We start from the raw sequence: 26914 nt of genomic DNA, 5'->3' as shown, positions 1-26914 counted from the left end.
AGACAAAAAAAATGCTTGCTGAATGTGTCGTCCTTTTTTCTCAACAATCGTGCAACTCCACCAGTCCACCTTAAATTGTGGCGTCACCAAGATGCTCCGCCCCTGTGAGCTGAGCGGAAGTGGATGGAAACACAGGCCAGACTAGACCGACTCTGACAGCAAAAATACGTCTGTCGCTGCGGAGCCAAACTCTCCGGACCTCGTGTTTGCCGTTTAATTTTTCAGTCCGAATGGTGTAGAAGTAGAAAATACATCAATATGGTGAGCATTTGGGAGCGTCTCTCTTCGGCACCGAAACTCCGGGTGCCACTTTTCGCCTTTCTGCTCCTTTTTGTTGTCTCCCTCGGTGAAGGCAGGCTGCGCCGGACACGAAGCGTCAGCAGCTCGACGGAGGAAACGGTTGAAACTTACAACAAATACTACAGTTATGCTAACCTAACCGGACGTTTACAGTCTTTAGCCCAGAAATACCCTCACATAGCTAACCTGTCGAGCATAGGTCAGTCTGTGGAGGGCAGGGAGCTCTGGGTGATGCGGATCACCAAGGACCCCAACACTGACACACCAGGGAAACCCAAATTTAAATACGTGGGGAACATGCACGGAGACGAAACCGTGTCCAGGCAGGTACTGGTGTACCTTGTGGAGTACCTGCTGACTAAATATGGGGAGGAACCGCGTATTACTGAGCTGGTGAACACCACGGATATTTACATCATGCCCAGCATGAACCCGGACGGCTTTGAGAAGTCCAGAGAGGGGGACTGCGGTGGAGACAACGGGGGTCGAAATAATGCCCGAAATGCTGACCTCAACAGGAGCTTTCCTGACCAGTATGATGGGACACATGTCAACCAAGATGATGTCCCAGAGGTCATGGCTATGATCAGATGGATCCAGGAGAAAAAGTGAGTCTTTTATCGTCACACTGCACACACACACAACCCACAGCTGAATCCATCATTTTATCGGACTACGCAAACTGCTTCATGCATTAAAACACACAAACACACAAGCAAGACTTTTTATCAATTAAAGCACTGAAATAATAGTACTAATTCAACCAGGAACTGAGGAAACACAACCAAAAGTGAGGAAACACCAGAGGCAGGGGATAAATAAATAAAAAAAATAGATAGATAGATAGATAAAAGTAATAGTGATTAAACAAATAAAATAATCTGATCAGTAGATAAGAGGTAAATGAATGTATAACGGCAAAAAGTAAAATAATAACTAAATATGTTACAAATAATAAAATGATATACCATCTAGTAAAACAGCAAAAACACACTAAAATGTGTAAATAAATAGTTAATAAATACATATTTGTTTGAGGTACATTAGTTTATATAAAAAATAAATACTCTAAACAATAAATAACAGGTAACCGGAAAAAAAAAGTAAAACACATTAAAGAGTGTAAAAGAGGTGTCAATAAATACATAGTTGTTTGAGGTCTTGTTTGAGGTCCTGTTGCCCAGAGCAAAGACTGGAATGACTTCAGTAAACTTCATTAACCTGAAACACCTTTTTGTTAATATGTATCTCGCAGAGAAGGTTTTGGGGAATGTCAAACATTTCTATCAATGAGCAACTGTGTTCTTTGTCTCCTTTCAGACCTCAGAGGCTGGCAGGTGTGACTCACAATAAGGTCAAGCACTTCTGTACTAGATCACCATAATGGCCTAGTATGAAGACAGGGATGCAGTTAGAGATTTGTCAGTCAGCAGAAATTTTATCTGCAATGCTTTTCCTTATAAAAAAAAATGTTCAATTTTCATGCAAAAAATGCAAAACTTTAAGTTCCCCCAGCTTCTGGAATGTGATAGATTTTCGTGTTTTTTGTCTTATTTGAAAGTGCCTTTAACTACACTGCTGGTTGGTCAATACAAGCAATTTCAAGACATCACCTTTGGGTTCAGGAAATTGTGGTGTACATTTTTCACTATTTTTTGTCATGTTATAGATCAAATGATTACAGGGTGTCTCACATTAATAAGTCCAGAAATGTCTTAAAATCAGTCATATAAATCTAAATAAGGCCTTAAAGTTCATTGAATAGTCTTTCATTTGAAGTCCCGAGGTCATAATTGCCACAAACACTTGATCTAATTTTATATATACATCTTGTAATTTATTTTTGTAAAAAAACGAGTCAAGCTCTTCCAAGTTAAAGTCCACATTTCTAATGTTAAATCTTTAAGCCTGCCGCTGAGCTTAATTCTGTCTTCTTACCTAATACTTGCACTTACCCTGTTGGCACAACATGGATTAACCTAACTCATTCTAATAACCATATTCCTACATAAAACCTCCCTCTGCATGGAACTACAAATATATTACTTATCTGTATAACTGCCTGCAATACTAGTATTACAAGAAAAGTTGCTTTGTCCAAAAATCTGTCTTAAATTTGGTCTTAAAAGCAATACATTTAAGTAACAGTTACTCACTTACTTAGTTAGCTAGTTTTTATTTCTGTGTCATGCCGGTCTGGCCCATCCCACATGGAAGAAGACATGAAGACACCGTCACAATCCAAAGCATTTGTCATCTTCCAGTTTTAAAAATATATCAGCAAAAACCAAAACTCTATAAAACATAATTCTCTGTACCATATTCATATTTTATCATCCTAAATGTTTGCAGTTTGGTTTTTGAAGATACAGATGTTTATTTTTTTTCTGTAAATATAATTTAACTTTATTCTTAGCTGCAATACTTCAATGGAAAAGAGGATGGTTTGTCTAAAATCTGTCTTAAATTTGGTTAATTTATTTTCTTTTAAGGGTCTTTAAAAAGATTTATATTTAAGGGGCTGATACCCTGATCTAGATTAGTCGATTAACCAAAAAACATATTTGGGTGGCGTCCTGGTAGCTAAATAGTTGGGTAGCATACCATATAAACACAATGTCTAAAGCTCAGTTCAGCCGGGGACTTTGTTTACATGTTGTACCCCCCTTTCTCTCTTTCTTTTTTTCTGTTTGCTTCTCTGCTATTAGATATTCAATAAAACCATAAATGGCCAAAGAAATATCAGCAGATTTATCGCTAATAAAATATAATCATTAGCTGCTACCCTGATTTAACGAGTAACAAACATTTTGGCTATGAGAACTCAGTATGACTCAAAATAAAGTCGGCATGAGCTGCTTTCTTGGAGCGCCATAATCACATGGTGTGTATGACCAGACTTTAAGTCTACATGTAACCTTAAAAGTGACTCCAGTGCTGCCATGCAAAAGGGAATTTCCCTATAAGCAACTTCAAAAAACAAAATTATTTCCGTGTAGGAAAAGTCACACACAAGTATTGTATTTAGGTAGACTTGAATCTGTCCCTTAAGGCTAAATGAACCTATGTCTCTCCAGATTCGTGCTGTCGGGGAACCTGCATGGTGGCACTGTAGTTGCCAGTTACCCTTTTGATGACTCAGCCTCCCACCAGCAGCAGGGCCACTACAGCCAGGCAGAGGATGACAGCCTGTTTCGCTACCTGGCCCTGGTGTATTCCCAGAACCACCCTGTGATGAAGACCGGTGAGCCCAACTGTCCCGACGCCCTGGATGAAACTTTTAAAGATGGCATCACCAATGGGGCGCAGTGGTATGATGTGCCTGGTAAGATAATCCATTTGTTTTTGTTCTTAATGCCCACTTTAGTGCTGGAAAACTAGTTGTTGTAGCGGAATCGCTCTTGGTGTCTGTGGTGATCAGAAAACTGTGACCAGTAGTTCTTGAGTTGACCGTCAAGCCACATGAGTCACATGCTGTAAGTGTCTTTAAATGTACCCTCACACCTTCTCTAATAAAGCTAACAGAAGTAACACACAGAAGTAAGACACGTTTTTCCATGGAGGCGGCCAGGTGGGATTGGTGTGTTGTTTTTTGAATGAAGCCGTGTTGTATAAGAGGATTTTATTTCCTGTAATTGTTCTCTCATTTGCTTCAAGTGTTACATTTGTTGTGAACAGCTGCCAAGTAAAACAGCTGTTCAAATCATTTGTAATGACAGTCTAACCTGTGTTACTGTGCGATATCTCCCCGTCTGAAAGCCAAGTATGCAACTTGTTGTTCGCTGCATACAGTATGTGGGTTTGCACAAGTGGTATGCACAAGCTTAAACCTGCTTGAGGAAACTCAGGAACAAATAATTACAATTTCCTTTACACGTGGTGTAGCACAGCTTAAAGGGGAGCAGCAGCAAAATTAAGAATTACAGTATTGTTATTTTTGTGAACATGAGTTCACTCTCTCTCAGCCAGAGAGCCAGGAAGTTTCAAACTTTTGACGCATCAAGTATATAAGTCTGGAGCTGCTCCGTAGACAATGAATGGGAGTCTGATTTTGTGGACCCATTGAATTATTTATTTGTTTATTTATTTTTTATACCCAAATTAACTTTAATCTGTTGAATGCTCATAATCATAGTTCGTGATACTTACAACAGTCCAGTGTCATCTGTAACATTTTGCACCATTCATTATCTATGGAGCAGCTCCAGACACCCTATCACATCACACATTTGAGTTTTAGCAGCCTGGTTTTTGGATTTGGGAGAGTTGTTAATGTGTACTTATATTTTTTGACCGTCTTAAGCCCTATTTGCCTATGACTAGTACTACCTGAATACCTCATGTGATTCAGAAATTACTCCTCCAAATCTGAGTTTCATGCTGCGTATTTGCACTGGATAAGTGAGTTTGTACTTTCCTCAAATATCATCGTCCCGTAGATATGATACCCATTTGTAACGACACTCATTTGTAACGCCACTCTACACAGTACAGAAACATGGCACAGCACTATGAGCAGTGATGTACAGTGCTAATCTAACTTTTTCTTTTAAATGTGGGTTAAAGAAACAGAAGCGTTTCTGCCACGCACTGGGCCTCACACAGCAACATTCTCCTAAATTTCTTTTATATTTTCCCTAAATTTTCTGGTAAGAGAAGATATGTGAAATCAACTCCAGATGCATCCAATGCTCTTTACCATCCAAATTTGCTCTTACCCAGGTGTGCTCAATGCTGAATCCCACTTGATTATAAGTCCCCTATTAGTATAGGTAACACTGCAGAAACACTATATAAGGGCAGGTTTTGTGTGCTGTGTGCAAAGACTCGGGACACGACACCAAAAAAGGTTGTAAAAAAGGAGGAACTTCTGCAGTAGTGAGAATGACGTAGGCATACTGTGAAAAAAAAATAATAAAAGTACATGTGATTTCAGGGAAATGTATTGACGTATTAAAGGTAAAAGTACATATGCAAAAAAAAAAAGAATTTTAAATTTAAATATACTTTAATAAGTATATATGAGAAGCTGGAACCATGAAATGGTGTTTTTGCATGAGACATGACTTACATGATGAAAGAAATATTTGCCTTTTTTTTTTTTTAATTATTTGACTAGTTGTTTCAGCTGCACTTGTATATTTTCATATTTTTGGTTTGTGCACAAAAATCTTAATTTTTAAATTAGTTATCTAATAAATGTAGTGCAGTAAAAAGTACAATATTTCCCTCTGAAGTGTAGTGGAGTAAAAGTAGAAAGTGGCATGAGAGTAAGATACTCGAATAACATCTGAGGAACATAAGTTCTCAGATTTGTACTTATGTACAGTATTTGAGTAAATGTACAAATGTACAGTTCAGCTTTGGTCAGTAGAGGGACGCACAGCAACTGAAATTACAGTAAATGAGATCAATGCATCAAGTATAGTAGTATCTTGCATGGGGTTCATTGTCATATCATTTACCTCATCATCTTTCTATATTTTTCTCTTCTGATTGATTTGAAATTTTGTTTTGCAAGCATGCATGCTGCAGAGCAAGATGAGCCCTCCGCACTCCGCACGCAAAATGCTGTCACCAAAACCCTTTCATTTATAATTGCCAATGCAATCTCTGTAATTATTGATAGGATTTGAAGTGTGGAGAAAACACAAAACTTAAGTATGACCCCAAATCATAAAGACACTGATTTGAACAGGAATAATTACATCACGATTGCTATGTTTGGTGAAATACGGTAGGTAATTTGCGGTGGAATATTTACTTGACAAACTATAGTCATGACAGATTTGCACAAGGCTAAGACCACATATGACCTCGGCAATTATTACAAACTAACAGTGGTTCACAGGTAATACTAGTCCTGTGCACATAGGGTTTATAGATCATAGGCATAATGTATGGATTTTGAAAATGGACATAGTTACCATTTAAGCTATTGCAAGGTTTTTCTCTCTCTGCAGATCACAAGTGAAGAAATCAGCCTTTTCCGAGAAAAGTAGCTTAGAATACACTCAAGAGAGTAACTTGAACAACTTGCTCTTCAAAGCTGCTTAGAGCAGAGGCAGCATGACCAGTAGCTATAATTCCTCATTTAACAAGTTCAGTTAAGAAACAACATAAAGCAAAGATCACTGATATGTTGAGTGCCATCACACATCTTAGAGCTGCATTGTGTAACTTGTTAAATCAGTTTAAAGATTGTGTAAATAGAGCGATATAGAAGAGACTTGACTGATTCATCATACGTAACAAAAATAATTTCAGTCATATTTTAGTCATTTAAGCTCAGAGTGCTCCACTCATCGTGTAATTCTGCCAAAGCCTGTAATTACTGAGCGAGTTAGAGCAGCAGACAGGTTTACCATGACAGTTAGTCAGGGCATATTAAAGCTTATGGCCTAATAGATTGAATATTCTGACTCCTCATAGGATGTGTGTGTATATATATATATATATATATATATATACATTACGTGTGTGTGTGTGTGTGTGTGTATCCTCTTAGTGTCTTTTAATACCTTACTAAAAACAGATTGTGCTGTTTCTCCACCTTCTACAGTTCATCTGGGTTCTGTATCACAGGCAGGAACTTGATCAGCTACTTTTGTTTTGTTGCTTTGACTGGTGGAGTTTGCAGGTGGTGGTGAAATAGTCTGCGGCTTCAGGTTACTGCACTGCTTTTCCTGTTAAGATTTGCCTTGTTGTAGTAAATTTTACGTAAGGATAGTGTGTCTTCCAGTTAGTGTTATCCAAACGGTAACCTCAGGGGCTGAAAAATGAAGCTGAAGTGCCAAAAAATTCAGTTTCTAGAAAAGCCACTTGAGACTAGATCCAGAAACCAGTAAATCCACACAGACTCCCGTGTTAAATCACCCATCTTTACAGCAGAAATAAATGTTTATAGCCTGGTACGAAAACAGTTTTGGTCTCTATAGCTAATTTTCATATAACTTACCTGTTTACATTATATCAAGGCTTAAAGTTGTGCATATTTAAGGGTGTGGATACTTTGAGTCAGCTGTCTGCTACGTATCTCCACAGTCTGAGTCAGATCCACCCTTCACTCCTCCAAAGCTCCACTGACTTGTTCAAACATGGTTACTTCTGACTTAAAAAAAATGACTGCATGCTGATGGCTAAACCACTGAACAAGAGGATTCAAAACGCGAGTCCACAAACCAATGGGTGATGTCACAGTGGCTACACCCATTATTTTATATAGCCTATGGTGCTTTCACGTTAATTATCATGCATTTACCTTGGTTGATAAATTGACCTTATTAAACTGTAGCTCTCCAGAACAAGCAGCTCTTTTCCTCTCATATTATTCCTTGTTGGATGTCGAGTGTGTACATTTACTGATATGAAAGACATTTAAACCATAATTAAAGACATTTGAAGATAGAAAAGACACAAATTGGTGCAAAAAACCCCCAACAAAAAACAGAAAGGAGGTAATTTTGAGTTTACTTTTAAATTTTCTGGCACAGGAGCTCTAATCCTCCGTTTCATTTGTGTCCCCTCCCAGAAATGTTTTTTTTTGTGCCCAGTTTACAGTAATTTAATCATTTCAACACTTGAATGATCCATCAAGCCAATATTTTAAGTTTATGAGTCCCCAGTTTTTAACCCTTAAGTATGAGTGTGTGTCTGTGTTTGCACTGTTCTGAAGTGGCAGTATGATGATGATTATTTGTTTGACCAACTGTCTGGGAAGAATTTTACACTCTGTAAGCCAGTGTTTGAAACGTCCTGACACATAGTATCAGGAGTATTTAAAACAAACAGTATTTTTACTGCTGTAGGTCACCTTAAGAATGATGTCATTACATGTCACGCTGTCCGTTTACCACCAGGAACCGGAGCTGTAAATCATTGACAAAACTTTGAGCACACACTATTAAATGACAGCAAAAGTTTGCATATACTGATCAGTGTAAATATTGGCTTTATTTGTCACCAGTAATGGAAAGCAGATTGATTAGTGAATGGCTGATTCAGTTGAAGATTACCTCTTTTGTTGTTGCTGTTTCTCAACTAAAACGGCCAGCATTCAGGCCAGTTCAGGCTGTAATATGAGCCGCTTATTAAAGCTTTTAGCAGCAACAATGTGCGAATCTCAAGGTGAAGACAGACATCAAAAAGTGTAAAACAATTGCGCACACAGACAGTCTTTGTATCTGTCTGACATGTCTCAGTGGACAAAATGTCACCGCTAAAACTGGGCTAATGGCAGATGATGGAAACGGTCAGGACATTGTGTGACATAATAAGTGGCCCAGGCAAAGAGCCAGGGCCAGGAGTCAGGGACAGGAGTCAGGGACAGGAGATTTTTTGTGTGGCGCTCAGGGCTTCAAATAATGATTCGGCATAACATGTTATCTTGACTCGTAATCTTTTGACACACCCTGGCCTCGCAGGCTGTCCTTTACGTTTTAGCTGTAATTTAGTTCATGTAACTCTCAGCACAGAACTAGGACACCGGTGTTATTGAAAATGTATATTGCTGGTTTTAGGCGTTTCCTTAGCTTTTTGACATGCACAGTGTTAACTTCATGTGTAATTGTATGAACTCACGGACTAAATCGTTTCAAATAAACTGTAGGCATATGTTGTGGTGCTTCAGTATGTGCTGAAAGATACACGTCACTGCCCCTGAGACATGCAAGAGAACAAGGTCCACTATATCATTTTACTGTATGGAAATACAGCTGTATGCTGTGATAATCTGAGGCCCTGGAGGTGCCCGAGAATGCTCAGATAGCTGCACTTTCATGCTGCGTCACTTTAAACTGCAGTCATATCATTGTAAAACGTTTCTCTAAAGGCAGCTACACCAGTGACTTTAGCTCCTTTGTCTGGCTGGTGGTTTCCTGCCAAATTCAGGGAGTGTCGCTGGATCCTGTACATAGACAGGATGTTTAAGGTTGGGTCAGCCATAGTCTCTCTGTGTGTTTGTCATACTCTGTTAGTTTAAAGCAAATGCTACCTGATTCAGTTTGAGCCACTTAAGGTAACTGAGCATAGGATGACGCCTAACGTCCTAGATAAAAGGGTATTGTATCGTTTGACCTGTTGGCACAGCCAAGTATGGATTTCCACACAGTCACAGCTGAATGTAGATCTAGTGTTGTTTGCTCATCATTAGCAGGTAAGTTTTTTTTAGAGGGCTAAGATTAGTTGGTTGACATAGCACCCTACTGTCTCTGCGGCCACCACAGGGGGGTATAGCCTCTAATGAATAACCCCAACACACCTCTACACACCACCACCTTCAAAATAAGCTCAGAGGGCCTGGTCCTTATTGTTTTGTGAGAGTGTTTGTATCCAGCAGTTAAGTGTCGATGTATCACCCTGGGACATGCAAAGGGCATGCCCCATAGACTGTGCCAGCTCTTCAAAAGTGATACCAAAACATTTTAATTGCCCCCTGGTAGCTGGCAGCAGTATAGGTCATAAACCCCGCCCCCTTTGTGTTAGCAGATAGGACATGGACCAAACTGATAAGTTCATATCATTTTTCCCAAAGATGTTTTCTGTCATTTTAGGTAGTTCCTGTCTTGCTGATGTTTGTTCAAGTGTTAATTTTGCTGATAAGTTTGGTCATCATTGTTTAATTAATGCTATAAAAAGAGGCTTCAATGTCATGTTTAATAGCTGTATGAATTAATCGGTACGTTCGCAGTCAGTGGCGCTGCTTGCAGTTGGTCTGTTTGTGGGAACTTGACACTGCACAGACTCTGGCTCTAAGTGACATCACCAGGGCAAGATGGCAGCGGCCATACAGTTTGGGATGTGTGTGATTAGTTGATAAGTAGATTAAACATTTCTACTATTTCAAGAGTGACATTTCAAGTAGGATTTGATTATTGAAAATATAAATGATGCGAAATGGCTCCAACAATATATATTTTTAAGTGTTTTCTTACTTTTAAACTAGTCGAGTAGTCTAAGTTTAAATTTCTGTTTAAACATTAAGAAAATTAGTCGCTAGGAACCTCCCAACTATCTGTTCTGTTAGATCAGGACAAAATTGTAAACTGGAGCACACGTCTGAAATGCATTAGATGAGCCATTAAGAGTTTTTCACTTCTTCTGAAGTTGCACTTTATAGTCTCCAGTGAATGACCTGGCAGCCAGTCACCCTCAACGAGTTTCAGACCGCTGAACAGCTGTTGCTTGACCGAGGATGACTCTCAGGAACTTGTGCTTGTGGTGTATATTTTGGTACGCCTGCTCTCAGAGGAAAGGAGTGTACCATAACAGCCTGCAGCTCTTGCTCTCCTTAGCTTGTAAGGGATGCATCGTAATATTCTTTACTGCATTAACAGGATCTCATCATCTCATCAAACAAATCACATTGTTAATAAATGGGCAGAAGTGTGAATAATGGGCTGTAAAGCAGTACTCGCAGTACCTTGCATCCCATATTTAACTGTGGTAAAGTGTTAGGGTTGTGGGTGCACCATTTTCATTAAAACACTGTGAATACATTTACAGAGACCCAAAGAAAAGCAGTCATATAAGTCAAAGAATGTCTTTGTCGTTTTCTGTTGTGGTGTGGTCGATGTCCTCCTCACTGGGGGTGGTGGGAGGGTGGTTGCCCCGCTGAAGTTATTTGTCAGTATTTGGTGTGTTAGCTCTTTCACTAAGGCCGTTGCAGAGTGGCAAAAGGTGGCCGTCTCTCTGGGTTCCTGCAGCCTCCCAGCAGGCAGTCATGGCAACCCTCCAGCTCGGGAGCCTCTGGCTGCCTGCTGTCGCTCCGGTGGGACAGCCGGTCAAACAGCCTGCCCTCCTGTGCCTCTCTGTTTGCCTTGCTGCAGATGTCATGGCTTGTTGCCACTTTAAACACTATGTTTAAACAGTGGCATTGAAGAGACAAAGATGGGCTCAAGCCTTTCCAGACAGAGGTTTAATAAATTGGCCTGGCACCAGTGGGGGTCAAATTTAAGGAATCAGAGTATGTAGAAGTATTGACTTTATGATTACAAGTTATTCACAAAAGTTTTACTCTATTAAGACACATCATTTTCTTTTATTTATTATATGATTAAATGTGTTGTGCCATTTCTAGAACGATTTGTTAATTATGTCTGTCTTGTTATTTAGGAGGCATGCAGGACTACAACTACCTTTATGGGAACTGTCTGGAAATCACCATGGAGCTGAGCTGCTGCAAATATCCTCCTGCTTCTGAGTTAAACAAGGAATGGAATCTGAATAGGGAATCCCTACTGGCCTACATAGAGAAGGTATAACTTATAGCTAAAAAAAGGGGTAACGATGTATCAGTAGTCATTACAGTTAAAATGTAACCTGTTTATTTAAAATGTCAATTCCACAATCAAACCCTATCTGATACCTTTGCAGATTTTCCCCACACATTCATTTATTTATGGTGAACCACCACAATATCAGGCTTTTTCTGCCACAGTTAGATTTTTTTGTAGCTGTGTTTCTTTCTCAATTAAGCGACTGAGTGTACTCTGGGCACAGATGGAGTGCACTGTAAGTGAAACTTAAAAATTTGTCAGGCCATTTAGCTTTAGCGTTGTCTATCATTCTTTAACAAAATTTAGATGAAGCTGGCCACGTTCCCATGGGAACAGCGCCCTGCACGGTCCAGTGCTGGTTCTAACCAGCAAAAGAAAGTTTGCTTTCACTCACCTCTGCAGAGGTTGCTCCTCTAATCCATAAGTCTGATCTGATCTGACATTTTGCAAAATCCTCAAAATTCAGAGAGGGGACACAGGATGATCATAAAAAGGACACACACACACACACACACACACACACACACACACACACACACACACACACACACACACACACACACACACACACACACAAAGAAAACAAGCTACAGCCAAACATGTAATATAATTAAGTGGAAATCGCTGCTTTGGTGAAACATCTCTCTAGCTTAGCAAGATGGCCTTGATATTTACAGTACCACTGTCTTCCAGGTCCATATAGGTGTCCGTGGCTATGTGAAAGAGGCCACCAATGGCACTGCCCTCACCAATGTCAGCATTGTGGTGGCAGGCATTCGCCACAACCTGACCACAGGAAAATATGGGGACTACTACCGCCTTCTAATTCCAGGAACGTACAACATCACAGCTGTTGCCCTGGGGTGAGTAATACCAATGAACGTCCTTCACAAAGCAGGTTTTCAAAAATAAGCTTTGCATCAAAGGGCTTACAGAAATGCCAAAAAAATGTCAGGTTTCAAATTTCACTGCAAAGAAAGATGAGAGTCGACTTGTGCTCCATACGATCAAAACAATGAGGCTCAGTGTCCATGTCTCAGCCACAGTTTCCCACAAGTGCAGCACTGAAGGAATGCATAACATCACCTACTTCCTCTTACAGAGTTGAAGAGTAACTCTTGAAGTGAAGATATATATGTATCACAGGTTCATTGGTTCTTCCTAGTAGAGAGATTAAAAGGCACTGATAATTTTTTTGTTATTGTCATCTAATTTTGGTGCTTCCAAGTGATTTTGAGGTGGAGTGGAAGTACTCAAGCATGTGTTTTTTTTTTTTTTTTACTGTATACAGCTACACACCAATGACGGTCCACAGTGTCCAGGTGATAGAGGGCAAAGCCACAGAACTGAACTTTACCTTGGCTCCTGTGGTCAATGAGGCTGCAGGTGGCATCACTGTGACTACAAACTCCATCCCAGCTACCAATGACCCAAGCCTCTCCACCACCCCAACTGACTCCTCTGACTCCATTCAAACCCAGCCGGCTCCTTCAGGGGAAAGTGAGAGCCGGCCTCCTTTACTTCCTCCTGACTACCAGCCCATCCAGCCTCAGGAATTTCGTCACCACAACTACGCAGACATGGAGCTGTTTTTAAGGAAGTGCAGCAGCGCGTTTCCCTCTATTGCCCATCTTTACTCTGTTGGCCGCTCTGTGGAAGACCATGAGCTGTATGTTATGGTCATCTCAGACAACCCCACCATCCATGAGCATGGTACGCTTTCACCGTTTGAGTAAAGGAGCTGGGATGCTTCCTTTTGTTTACATGTCATGTAACTTTGCCCTTTAAATTTTCTGTGTGATGTGTGCATTGGCATTAAGTTTAAGTTTTCCAATATTAGGAATTTTCCCTCTGACCTCCTTTTTGTTTCCATATCAGGTGAGCCGGAGTTTAAGTATATCGCCAACATGCATGGCAATGAAGTGGTGGGCCGAGAGTTAATGCTCAACCTCATTGAGTACCTGTGCCATAACTATGGTACTGACCCAGAGGTCACTAATTTGGTCAACAATACCCGCATTCACATCATGCCTTCTATGAACCCTGACGGTTATGAGGTAGCCAATGAAGGTAAGGGACACACATGGGCACAAACTCAGGCTAAATTCACATGACAGGGCTTAATGCTTAATTCAGAGTATTTCTCCAGATGTGATCCTTCTGCCAAGACTGAAGTCAAGTAATGTCTTGACATCAGTGTGAATGGACCTCGTTTATAAGATGATGGCAGATATTGTAGTGTCCAGGTCACACTGGTGTTACATGATAAATAAGCAAAGATGTAACATTTCAGGACTTAAACTGTATTGCAATCAGTTGACTAATGTTGCTTGAGTGTATGCCGCTAACTGCTCAAATTTATAGAAGAAGTAAGTGAAACTGAACACACAAAGTGAGCAAACCACATTCAGAGGAAGGAAGTGAAGGGGAGATGGAGTTGAGCTTGTGTACATCTTTAAGCAGGAACTTGCTGCAGTTGCAGATACATTTAATTTTTGTTTCATTTATTTATTTATTTATACAGGAAAATAATTAAAAGTAATATCAGGTGTGTTAAGTTAGTTAAAACTGGCCTGACTCTGTTAAAAAGTGGTTTTCAGCATACAGGGGACTTATAATCACTATTACTTTTTCCTCACAGGTGATGTAAAAGGCTACAAAGGGCGCAACAACAGCAACAATTTTGACTTGAACCGCAACTTCCCAGACCAGTTTGTTACCATCACAGAGCCCAGACAGCCAGAGACTATAGCTGTGATGAACTGGCTGAAGAGCATCCCCTTCGTCCTGTCAGCCAACCTCCACGGAGGTACTATTTTATTATGAGCTTTTAGTACCAAAGATTGTTGTCTTTCACCATTGGTGCCACTATTTGGTAGACTTAGACTCTCGTCTGTTCATTGTATCTATAAGAAGTATTGTGTACGTGTGTGTAAAGTTTTGCTTGTATTGTGTGAAAGAAAAAAAAAAAAAAAAAACATTTAGAGAGAGTAACAAAACACATAGTTGGGTATTTATGTTACTTCAATAAATTTGCAGCATTTCTGCTATGATTTAAAAAAAATAAAAATAGATCTGGATATAAGACTAGATCATGAAAGGTCAACCAGTTATTCATAGTTATTTTACTAGCTTGTCATACGGTTATGTTGTGGAATTTAGGTTCCCTGGTGGTCAACTACCCCTATGATGATGACAAAGATGGGACATCTCACTACAGCCAGTCGCCTGATGACAAAGTCTTTCAGCAGCTGTCTCGTGCTTACTCACAGGTAACTGGACACTGTTGCTGTTGGATCCTTTTCAGGCTGGGATATTGTCTGAATGCGGTTTCATGTTGTAATTGACAACAAAATGTGGACAGATAAAAGCCACTGGCTTTTTGTGGAATCTGTGGAGAGACAAAGTTTGAAAGCTTGACCACAACAGTACTCATTGTTGTGTTGTGACTTGTGTGTGTGCAGGAGAATCCTTTGATGCACAATGGACACCCTTGTGAGGACCTGTACCCCAATGAATATTTTGAGGATGGCATCACCAACGGTGCCAACTGGTACAGTGTTCCTGGTAAGCCCATGTCTCTCATACTTCTTTGACACTTGCCACATTCCTTTTTCTCACACAGAAGATCAGCAAAATCACCCTTTTATATATTAGTTTTGTAGTTTCTACACGTTATATGTAAAAGTTGTTGAAAATAAGCTTTGCCCACAACTCTGTGCAATTCAAACTTATCTTTTGTGGCTTCAAAATACTTAGAATTGATAAATATTTTTTATTTACAATTAAGTCTGCTGGTTTGTCTGCAAAAGGCCCAGTGTGTAGGATTTAGGGGGCTCTATTAGCAGAAATGGAAAATAATATAATAATAATAATATAGTTTTTGCGTTGGCCACCATAGTTAGCAGCCACTCCGCAACTGAACAGTGTTTGAAAAACACTGATTTTTAATGTGATACAGCTTTTATCTGGGATTTTACCAGTTTAAATCACTGGGTCCCTTTGTTTTGAAGAAGAAGAGATCTCTGTGGATAATTCAGCTCCTGGTAAAAACCTCCTGAACATCTGTATGTTAAGTTATCAGAGAAAAAAGGTGAGCACACTTTTGCAGGTGCTGGGCTTGCAGCCCACCTGCTACGAGCTTGACCATATTGCAGATAATTCAGGTCCATGTTAAATCCTCCTGAACAATGAACACTGAAGAAATCCCAACCAGGAGTTTACACTTGGCACACAGTTTTGCATTTGTTTAAGTTTGAGATGAAGTGTAAAGGAGCACTTTTTTCTCCAGGTGGCATGCAGGACTGGAACTACTTAAACACAAACTGCTTTGAGGTGACCATCGAGCTGGGCTGCGTGAAGTACCCCAAGGCCAAGGAGTTGCCAAAATACTGGGAACAAAACAGACGAGCCTTGCTTCAGTTTATACACCAGGTAATAAAACAAGACTCTTAACTTAACAGTGAGCTTTCTTCTTACTCGACTCAGTTTTGCATCTTCTCACGTGTATGTGGTTATGTGTCTCTGTAGGTTCACCGTGGAGTTAAGGGCACAGTGTCTGACATTAGGGATGGCACAGGAATTCCCAATGCTACCATTAGTGTGCAGGATATAGACCACAACATCACCACAGCTCATACTGGGGACTACTGGAGACTGCTGGCCCCTGGGACATATTCCATCACTGCCTCCGCTCATGGGTAAGATTTAGGCTTCAAGAAGAAGAAAAACAAGGAGAGTATCATTAAGTTTTTATATATTTCTGTGCTACAATGTCTCCAACTTTCTCTGTTGTCTAGTTATGAACCTGTGAGGACCTACGCCACAGTCCCAAAGGAAGGAGCAGAGGTGGTGGACTTCAGACTGACACGTGTACACTCAGAGCCTAGTGGCCAGTCTCCTAAGGGTCCCCCACCCACACAGAACCCATCTGAGAAGGAGTTCCAGAGCTTAATCAAGGACCTGTCTCTGGGCCAGGGTTTGGAGCAGCTGGTCAGGAGCACGGCCACAGAGAGCAGCTTCCGCTACAGACGCTACAAAGAGCTGTCTGGTGTTTTAAGAGGACTCACACTTAACTTTCCCAAAATAACATCTTTACACAGGTAAGCAGGCTTTTCTCTTCCCCAATGTCCTGTATGTGAACCAGCCGACATCATTTTTTTTTTAATTCGCCGCACACACCAAACTGACATCAAAGCACTACTGGTGACGAAGGGCGACTTTTGCCTTGCCTGTGTCTCAGCCAAAAAAAGTTTCACTTAAACACACTACAAAGACTACAGCAATGGCCAAATAACATGTATGTTCTGCACCTGCATGAGAGAAAATATGTCCTCATAACAGCAGGAGGCAGTAGTCTTATTTCATCATTCACAAAGGGAAACTTGAAGGCCAGCAGGACAGATTTAGGAACAACAACACAAAGAATTACAATCCGTTTCTGCTAAAGAGCTCTATTGCTAAAAACATAATATTATGTAACATAACAAGTTTGTTTCAGTCTCCCACGCTCTTCTCGTCCACTGAGCTAAACTGCCAGTCAGACTGACTTCACTCACAAGTAGGCTCCTCCGTCTCGGACACCTTTTCAATATGCTGAATTTGGCTGAAAAAAAGCCCTAAAAGGGGGGATTACTACCATTGGTGCAGGACACACTGTAAAAACTTGGGCGCTCACCAATGGCCCAACACTGACCAACAGCCCACCATCAGCTTGATGTCTCAGGGCCCGAAAGATACACAAATGTTTGACATCACACCTCTATACCTCTCATTCTCTGTATGCCAAAAATTCTGATATATATTCTGATTTTGTCTTTTCTGTGTCCAGTTTGGGCCAAAGTGTGGAGTTTCGAACCATCTGGGCTCTGGAAATCTCCAATAAACCAGGGGAAGCTGAACCGTCTGAGCCCAAGATCCGCTTCGTAGCAGGGATCCATGGAAACGCCCCAGTGGGCACAGAGCTGCTGCTGGAGTTTGCTGCCTTCCTCTGTATCAACTATGGCAAGAACCCAGCCATCACCAGAGTGAGTTTTGGGTGTCTTAGGAAATATAGTGTACTGATAGTCTGGACTGTATGAAGTAGTATATTTTTCATGTAGGAATACACAAAGTTCTTTGTTCACTCTCTGAAAAGTCTGCACTCTCTGCATATATGGAATCATATCAGTAAACACGGTATGTGGTTCAGCCCCGCCTGTAACTCTTCATTCTCTGTTTCCTTTCCTCAGCTGATCAATGAGACCCGGATTGTCATTGTTCCTTCAATCAACCCAGATGGACGAGAACAGGCTGTTGAGAAGCAGTGCACATCCAACCAGGGCATGACCAATGCTCGTGGCAAGGATCTGGACACAGATTTCTTTGGTCAGTTGTGTGGATTTGTGTGTGTGCAGGTGAACTGAGAGACAGAGACAAAAGAGAAATACTTCATCGACTTATTCAAACTACAATTTGTACACAGATTTGTTAGGAACGACACAAACAAATGTCATTGCACATACACTTGCCATAAGAAGGTAAGCATGCAAACATTTCCTGTTTTCCTCCTTTTATAGGCAATGCGTCACAGCGTGTGGTGGAGGCCCAACCAGAGACCAGAGCCATGATGGACTTGATACTGGACAAGGGCTACACTCTGTCTGTAGCCCTCGATGGAGGCTCCCTCGTGGCTACCTACCCTTATGACAAGCCTGTCCAGTCTGGTAGTTTTCCTCACAGCCTACAAGCTTTTCATATGTAGTTATAAACATACATCATACAGCAGCAATTTGCAAAGAGTAGGATAAATAATGCTTTATTTCAAGACTACTTGCTGTTAAATGGAACTTAATAGAATTAAGTTTTGCTGTGTGGTTTCATGTACTCTTTTTTTTTCAGTTGAAAATGAGGGCACACTGAAGTACTTGGCAAGTGTTTATGCCAACAACCACCCCAAGATGCACCTCGGGGACACTGGATGTTCAAATAATGGGCAAAGTATGTAGTTTAAGAATTATTAATAATCATTGTTGTCATATTGGTATTGAATTAGTCATTAATATCCTAATGGGACTTTTCTGTGACTCAGTGGGCAACATCCCAGATGGAGTTATGAGGGCAGCAGAGAGACAAAGTCACATGGGGAGCATGAAGGTAAGTCTGTCCACCCTCAGTGTCTGTGAAACCAGCTTCTGCAGTTAAGTTTGGGTCCATGCTGCTACTGCACGATTTTTTGAGCTATGATCTGAAAAGTAAAAGCAATCATTAAATATTAAAAAATATTTAAAAATTAGTTAGGGATATCTGTCAAATCAGTTTATGTGTCTTCTTGTGTCTACACATCTCCTTCCAGGACTTCAGCATGGACTTTGGCCACTGTCCAGAGATCACAGTGTACAGTGGCTGCTGTTTGTTCCCTCCCGCTGAGCAGCTGCCCACGTTCTGGGCCGAGAACAAGAAGCCTCTTCTGAGCATGCTGGTGGAGGTATGATGCAAGATTTTATCACCACAACATGGAGACATTCCTACACATGGATTAGTAAGCGCTCCAGTTTTAAAGGGACAGTTCACCCCAAGTCATAAATGTATATTTTTTTCCCTCTTACCTTTTCCTCCTCTTTATTAATCTAGATTGTTTTGGGTTTTAGTGGCAGAGTGTTGGAGATATCACCCATAAAGATGTCTGCCTTCTTTTAAATACTGTGGAACTAGATGTCACTTAGCTTGTGGTGCTCAAAGCGCCAAATGAATACATTTAAAAAAAACTCAACAGCAATTTCTCTTTCCAGAAATCATTGTGACATTACCTTGCTCAGTGGTGCTAGGTAAGCTAGCAGTAGATGCACGGTTCCTTCTGCGCAGTAACATGATTGGCAGGTGTAGTGTAGTAGAAGAAAATGAAAAACATAAAACATGAAACTGCTCACAAAAAGGTCTGTGGATATCTTGAACAACCGGGTCATTTTAAAAAAGACAAAAAGCTTTTCAAATGTATTTTTTTGGCACTTTGAGCACCACAAGCTGAGTGCCATCTGATTCCAATATATTGGAGAGAAAGCAGACACCTCCAACACTTGGCAACTGGCACCAAAACAATCTAGACGGGTACATAGCATTAAGAGTGACAGTGAAATCATGTAGTATTGATTTTGGTGTGAATCGTCCCTTTTCAACAAGTGTATAAAAGACATAAAAATATGACATACTCAAATCAAGGATTTTAAGATTTTTGATTAATCTATATTATCATTTTTCTCCATCATCACACAGCCTTAATTTTCCCTCCGTTTCTACCCCATCCAGGTTCATAAAGGGGTGCGTGGTGTGGTGAGGGACAAAAGTGGAAAGCCTATTGTTGGGGCAATCATTGTCCTGAACGGGGGAGTGAGGGTCTTTACTGCAGAGGGCGGTTACTTCCATGCGCTACTGGCTCCTGGTAACCACAACATTGAAGCTGTTGCGGATGGTTACCAACAGCAACGTCAAGAGGTACAAAGCTTTTTCGTAATGATCACTTGAAATGCATACAAAATAGATAGATAATAGAGATAAAAACAACTGGGGAAATTCAAGACATTTTTACCTGATATGAAAACAAAAAGTTTTGAAGATGTGACATAAGGAGCATTTAAACGGGATGACAATGCTGAGTAAAGCAAGAGGCCCACACTATCTGGTTCTAAACATTGAATTTTATGATCAAGTGTTACAAAACAAATATTGTTCCGTGTTAAAAAGGTGGTTTCATACACACAGTACCAACAAAACAGGAACCCTTTTCATGCGGATACAAACGCCAATAAAAATGCAGCATTCACAGATTTTTGTCCTAGAGGTCTTGTAATTTTTTTTACAGTTTATAAAGAGTTTTAATGTCAAACATTTGACATCTTTTTTCACTAAACATTTGAAATATAAATTCAGCTGATACATTACATTTTAAGGAAAATTCTAAATTCAAAATAAAGTCTTAAGACACATAAATAAAAAATATCACACTCGTATTATAGAAAGTCAGTGGAAGAATATCACTATGGTTCCCCATTAATGTCTACATCTATAAAAGGTGTAGGGCGAAGCACACAAAATCTCTCCATCACCTCCACCTTTCCATTTTGTTGTTCTGAAATTTGAAGTGTGGGGTAGGCCAGCTCTTTAAACAGATGTTCCTTAATGTTACGGCCCAGCTCCAGACCATAGGCTGCGAGCTGCCCGCAAGGCCTGAAGAGCAGGGGGTCCACAACTAAATGATACGTCTGCTGGTACTCTGGTACTGTGAAGCCGTGCATCATCAGAGGTCCTGGCTGGCTGGTTGACACACTGCCGGAGGTCTTCTGTTCAGTAGTAGGCACGCTGTGGGGTAGTTTGACTTCTGGAAGAATGGCAGCATTTCTTATATACCTGTCATCCAGCGGTTTCTGAGGGTCTGCTTTACTCTGCTCACACAATATGTCCAAATCATAATATGGAGCCGACATGAGTTTCCTCTCTTTAATAGTCTCCCCATATTTCTTAGGACATCGAATACTCTGCCGCAGGCCATAGGGACGCATTTCACTCCTCTGAAAATCAAAGTGACATTAGTGTCAGTGGATTCAAGTGCCTCTGTAGGTTGCTATGAATTATGGTGTCAGAAAACAACCAGTAAACCATAGTAATGACGGAAAAAAAAAACAGGAAAGAAACTAGGATCAAAAGGTGCACTTACTATTTTGCAACAACTTTTTGGGTTTGTGTCCAGGCCACATTACTGAATCAGGTCTGTTTCTTCAGCTTTGGGTCTCTTTCCTCCATTTTTTAAAAATACTCCACTCAAATAATGACACTGAATAAATGACAGGCACTTCTTCACTTGCTATGGAGAAAAGTCAAGCAAATTACAGGTGAATTCTGACATTTTTGCAATATACCTCCCAGAAGATAGCTGTTTAATTTAGGATTTTTATGAGTCAGTTCTCAAATCCGAACCTGCAACAGATTATACTAAGCAGTCACACCTGCAAATGAGGTCTCCTAATTAGGTAATCAACAACCCCACTTTTGTAGGATGCTTTGAGTTTTAGCTCCATGTGCAGAAAGAGTGGATGAGATGATGTGGTAGAACTTTATATTCAGTGGCTACCACAACCAATATAAAAAGTTTGATTGTGATGTTTGACATAATTCTGCTGTTATACTGTGAATGGCCATCCCACTATGACCATGTTTCATGAAGGCTCAGAGGCCCATTTAAGGATTTTGATGTGTTGCAGGTGGTGGTGTCTTCCTATGAAGCTGCAAGCTCCATTATCATTGAGTTTGACATGGACAACAGCATCTTTGGCCTGCCCAGAGAGTTTGTGGTGGCCAGTGCAGGTAAGCATGTCTACAAAAATGTTTACATGGCAAATGAAAATGAATATTACACAAATATTTTTGTTCACATGCAGCAGTGCATACTCAAATTCATGTACCCTAACATGTTGTTTATCACATCAAAATATGGAAAAGTGGAACAGCTGGAGCAGCTTGTGCCATTTTGCTTTTGTGCAAGATAATGGGATTTTTTTAAAAGCTTGCCATTAGTGATGAATCTGTTCAACCATGCAAACTTAGCCTTTCTTTTTCACTCCTTCAACCACCTTCTTGAAAAAGTTGGTGTTAAGATCGTAGCACATATCCAAAAACCCGTTGATATTTAAGTCTTTCAAGGTGCTTTAAAGTAGGAGTGTTCCTCCTTCCAAACAAAAAGGTGGACTTTTCTTTTGCCATGCCCCCACAGCCTTGCAAATTCCTGTTGGTTTGTGTACAACTCTTCCATGACAATGCACAGAGCTGATCGTAAACAGGCTAGAGGCCGAGTGTTGCAAATGGGGTAAAAACCCTAGTTGTTTACATGTCCAGAGAATGTTACCAAAACCAGAATAACACCTTATGCCAAATGTCTCAGTAGGAAAATGTGAAATTCAGAAGGTCAAAGGTCAAACTGGGAATAACAACAGAAAATGTTGTTTACATGAACTGAATGGAATTCAGAATATTGTCATATTCTGAATATTAGTGTGCATGTAAAAGTATTAAATGTTGCTAAAAACCTTTAAGTACAAGTCTAAATCTAAAATCAGTGTCTTCTTAAATTGTTTTTGACTCTCTTTAGTATGTTAGTCTTGTGATCTTGACACAGATGACATGCACTCAATAACAAATCCCTTTCTGAAATACTGTTAAGGCACACAATAAATCTCCTTTAATTATTTTTACAAGCAGTTTAAACGCTTTAAAAGAGTGTCAAGAAGACTGAAGAACTATCTTATGTTTTGTGTTCTTAATCATTAAAACAAAATTTTAGATGATCAATTTTAGCTGCGATTGAATCCTTTTTTAGGTCTTTTAATGTTTCCCAGCTTGAATCTGTGTGTATGCAAACATGCTGACTCGTGTATTTTCTCTTACTCATCTCAGCGGCCTCCATGACAGCGCTGGTGGTGACGGCATGCATCATCTGGTGTGTGTGCGCAGCTAAGTCTAATCGACAAAAAGATGGCTTCCACCGCTTGCGACAGCATCGAGATGATTATGATGACGAGATCCGGCTCACCTCCATGGGCTCCAAGAAGTCGCTGCTCGCACATGAGTTTCAGGACGAGAGTGAAAGCGATGAGGAGACACTGTACGCCAACAAAATCTGAGAACCATTGCACCAGATTGGCTGTTGGCTCAGTATTTTATTTTGATCTCCCCCTTAAATTTAACCAACAAGGAACAAGATAAACTCTAGACAGCATCTCTGTCTTTCTTTATGAGGAAGATATGAGTGATAAAGACACTTTGTTCTGTTGTACCATCAAGCTCTAAGGACTCACTCCCAGTCACTCAGTTGTTAGTGCTACTAAATTATTACTTTTAAGAGCATCCTGCTGGTTTCCAGACTGAAGGGGTGCTTCATCTCTACCTGACTGGATCAGGAGAAAAAGACAGAGAAGGTGGTAAAAAAAAGAGGGAGAGAGAAATAAAGGTTGGGTCAACTATGACCCTCATCCGTCCTTTGATAGCAGGTTTTGAGTTCAACAGCTTTTTCATTTCCGAGCCATGCAAGAGTGCCCTTTTAGACCACTACCTGTCCTGCCTGGCTGAGGGATTCCAGCCCGTAAGTCCAAATAAACTCTTGTTTCCTGGATGTGTAATGAACCCTGGATGGAAGTGATTAATCTCACACAATCTCCTTGTTGATATCGTGCACTTCTTTTACTACCGCTTTGAGCTAGGAAATTAAATTTGTGATTGATCTGTGTCTTTATCCAAGACAGCATTGCCACTTTGAAGCATCTGAATCTTCGGGAGACTGAATCCAACTCTGTGCCTTGGCTTCTGTAAAGTTTACAGTCCGGTCGGGCTATAGTATGTGACAGAAAGCAGCAACATAGTGAACAGATATTTGATCCATCCTAAACTCAGGTGGTAGGAGAAGTCTGATTGAATGACTGCTGAATTCCAGTGTTGCACTGTTTCTGCACAGGTGACTCTAGGCTGGCCGGCCTGGGTTCAGTAGTTTTGTATTTTTCCAGTGAGTCAATGTTGCGGCCAGAATCATCATCATGGGAGCGAGCTTCTCAAAAGCTTTAAAGCATCAGGGAGAATATGTTACCAATGAAATGCTTGAATGAAACCCTTTCTCATTAAGTGCAGGGTGCTCTGATGTATGAATGGAGGTCACTTGCACTAAATGGAGAGTAAGCATCGTCCCATATCATTGGCCAAGAAAAGAATATCTCTAAATATGTAATCATAAAACAAGAATGTATTTTTTTCCCTTTTTGTTTTAAGTGAAGTTTTGTTGTAAGATATGGAAAGTAACTGCTGACTTTCATGCATGTCACACTGAATCTGTTTTTGGTAAAGGATGTGCATTCTCACCATGTCTCACAACAAGGATTATCTGTTTTGTTGTCATTTGAATGTGTTTATTCCTCGACTAAACAACACTTCAGAGTGCAAAAGTCCTTCTTCCTTTGTCCGTCCATTACTGATCACTGTCTAGGAATCATCATCAGAGCCACAAGTTGCGTGATTTAAAGATCCAGTGCAAAGATATTCCCATTTGTCAAATTTATTGTAAAAGAAAGGGCATATAAATCATGATGCATCTGACTGAAATGTGGTTTAAAGATGAGAAAAAGTTATGAAATTTGTTCAGTTTAGACATTAGTTTAAAACTGCTCAGTACATAATTGTTCACAGGCTTCCCACTGTCATGAAATTCTTGGAAAAGTTATATTAGAAAAAATCTTTTCCAGGCCCAGAAATGGTTTGGAACTATTAATGTTTTGGAAATAATTCAACCATTGTCGTAAAGAGCATAAAAAGATGGCCAACATTATGCGAAATATGTTCCTGGTATTACTAATTTAAAATGTGCTGCACTGTGTAACCATTGAAATATTGCTAGTTACATGTGATACATGGCGCATGCAGCTTGTAGGGGGCTGAAGTGTCTCGTGCAAGTAAAGTCAGCAAGCACAGGCAGTTTACTTATCCACAAATGCTTGGGGAAGTGTGTGTTTAGGAATTTATGGCATCCAAATGACAAATCTAATAAATTACTTGAGAGGCAGGCCATAGCTGCACTGGATTGGTGCAGCTATGGCCTGGATTTTGGACCATTTCTCATTTGTGTTTTGTTAAAGATCATTAGTCATTGGATGACAACATTTGAGATGTGTATACACATGAATCAAAGAAGCGTGTTTTTTGTTAAATATGGTGAAAAAAATTTAACTTTAAGCATCTTTCAGAAAATCAGGTGAACTTCCAAAAACCAAATGTGTGCTAATATTTACATTAGATCTGCAAATATAACCATTCCTAATCGAATTAAAATTGTTGCACTGGGTCATTAAAATCATGTGGCTCATAAGTTGTGAGCCTGGCATGTTTTCCATCACATACTTTGAAGGAATACACACTTGTTGACTAAAGATTTTGCCTTGATTTACTTTTCCTTTGAGAAGAGATTCTCTCCTTTTAATAAATGCAGCTGTTGTCAGTTAAACCTGATATCTGTGTGGAGAGACAGTTTTGTACATTATTTTTCTTTCTTATACTGTGTCTATGAATGCGTGTGTATGAATTTTGAAAGTTGAGCGTGTGTCAGGGTCACGCAGTGTTGGTGTGAAGATTTTATATGAACTGGAATCAACTGTAAATAATGTTTGCCAATTGTGAATTAGAAATTAAATGCAATGTATGTTAACCAGGAGTCCACACACAACAAAACATTCAATAAAAACCTGTGTGTGATCATGACATGCTAACATGCACAAAGCCTCATAAAAACACAATGAAATAAAACCTCTCACAGCTTCTCTTTTGCTTCTGTGTTGCATTGTATTATTTTTAATAACCAGGGAGATTTGGGGATACAGTGACTCAGAGGATCTAACATGTCATTTAACTGAAGGGTTTGTGGCTCAATCCTTGGCTCCTGTCTTCAGGTCAGACCTTGAGCAAGAAAATGAATTAAAATTGCCCTTGAAGGCTAATATCTGAGCGTGTACACGTGTGGGTAAAAGAGGGGCATTGCAAAGTGTTTTGTCCGTGCAGTGCTATGAAAGTGCAGTTCATTTACCCACAAAGGCTTACTACAGTCATATAATGAACATTTTAATATCCTTTAAATTGTCAGCAGTTATGAATGAAATGCTGATGTTGTTTGGACCAAATCTGGTGTGTGTTTTCAGTCATACACCAAAAATAGTATAATCTATAAATAATAGATAATTATTAGTTCACCTGTAGTATTTTGACAAACTGCTCTGTTATATTCACTGCTGAATATACATACTTACATTATGCAATATCAGTTATTAAATCTGTGTTTCCCCAGGTAGTGGTAGTTGATGAAGTGGGTGCTCTACTTGGTAGATGGGTAGGTTATCGAGGAGATTGGTATGCTCTTATGTGTTCCAATGGCTTTTCGGGTGGGTTATACAGTCATGGGTGGATACTGAGAGAATGGGCCCCTGGACACAATTATGCAAAGGGCCCCACCTCCTATCCTACACAAAAGCAAGACATATAGACTTTTGTGGTGTTTTGCCTCTATTTTTGTTGCCTCTCTGTAGTCATTATGCATCTTTTGTGGTTTTCATCCTTTTGTGTCTCTTAGAGATAATTATGTGTATTTTTTTCCATCGCTTTTGTCCCTTTATGATTGTTTTGCCCCCTTTGTAGATATTTTGTGTCTTTACAGTTCCTTTGCTTCTCTTTGTTGTGTTTTTGTGTCTCCTTGTGGCCATTTTGAGTCTATTCCTGGTCGGCACATTTCAATTTAATTGATATTTTGCAAGTGTGTGCCAGGGCCAAACTTTTGGTCCCTGGGC

The 26914-nt window shown here is 40.1% G+C and overlaps 2 protein-coding genes across 2 annotated transcripts; one reads left to right on the top strand and one right to left on the bottom strand.

Moving 5' to 3' along the window:
• The first annotated feature begins 151 nt into the window (after nt 1–151).
• On the top strand, nt 152–25897 carry cpda (carboxypeptidase D, a). The gene is made up of 21 exons (XM_042486136.1): nt 152–908; nt 3378–3625; nt 11413–11555; nt 12270–12439; nt 12868–13289; nt 13455–13646; nt 14218–14385; nt 14739–14848; nt 15041–15143; nt 15868–16010; nt 16107–16276; nt 16376–16678; nt 17407–17602; nt 17807–17942; nt 18134–18280; nt 18456–18554; nt 18646–18710; nt 18910–19041; nt 19860–20045; nt 21809–21911; nt 22998–25897. The coding sequence occupies exons 1-21, from the start codon at nt 259–261 to the stop codon at nt 23222–23224; spliced, it is 4113 nt and encodes a 1370-aa protein (XP_042342070.1). The 5' UTR covers nt 152–258; the 3' UTR covers nt 23225–25897.
• Nucleotides 20489–21594, bottom strand: LOC121942849 (uncharacterized protein C22orf31-like). The gene is made up of 2 exons (XM_042486137.1): nt 21265–21594; nt 20489–21118 (listed from the first exon to the last, which is right to left on the bottom strand). The coding sequence occupies exon 2, from the start codon at nt 21107–21109 to the stop codon at nt 20588–20590; it is 522 nt and encodes a 173-aa protein (XP_042342071.1). The 5' UTR covers nt 21110–21118; nt 21265–21594; the 3' UTR covers nt 20489–20587.
• Nucleotides 25898–26914: the final 1017 nt, after the last annotated feature.

Source organism: Plectropomus leopardus, chromosome 5 (assembly GCF_008729295.1).
Source record: "Plectropomus leopardus isolate mb chromosome 5, YSFRI_Pleo_2.0, whole genome shotgun sequence".
Taxonomy (NCBI): Eukaryota; Metazoa; Chordata; class Actinopteri; order Perciformes; family Serranidae; genus Plectropomus; species Plectropomus leopardus.
The sequence above is the reverse complement of the archived record's forward strand: the minus strand, read 5'-3'. Positions and strand labels throughout refer to the sequence as shown.

Coding starts and splice junctions, on each gene's coding strand:
- cpda (XM_042486136.1), top strand. CDS start 259: ATGGTGAGCATTTGGGAGCGTCTCTCTTCGGCACCGAAACTCCGGGTG. Junction 909..3,377: donor AGATGGATCCAGGAGAAAAA/GTGAGTCTTTTA, acceptor ATGTCTCTCCAG/ATTCGTGCTGTCGGGGAACC. Junction 17,603..17,806: donor AGAACCCAGCCATCACCAGA/GTGAGTTTTGGG, acceptor TCCTTTCCTCAG/CTGATCAATGAGACCCGGAT.
- LOC121942849 (XM_042486137.1), bottom strand. CDS start 21,109: ATGCGTCCCTATGGCCTGCGGCAGAGTATTCGATGTCCTAAGAAATAT.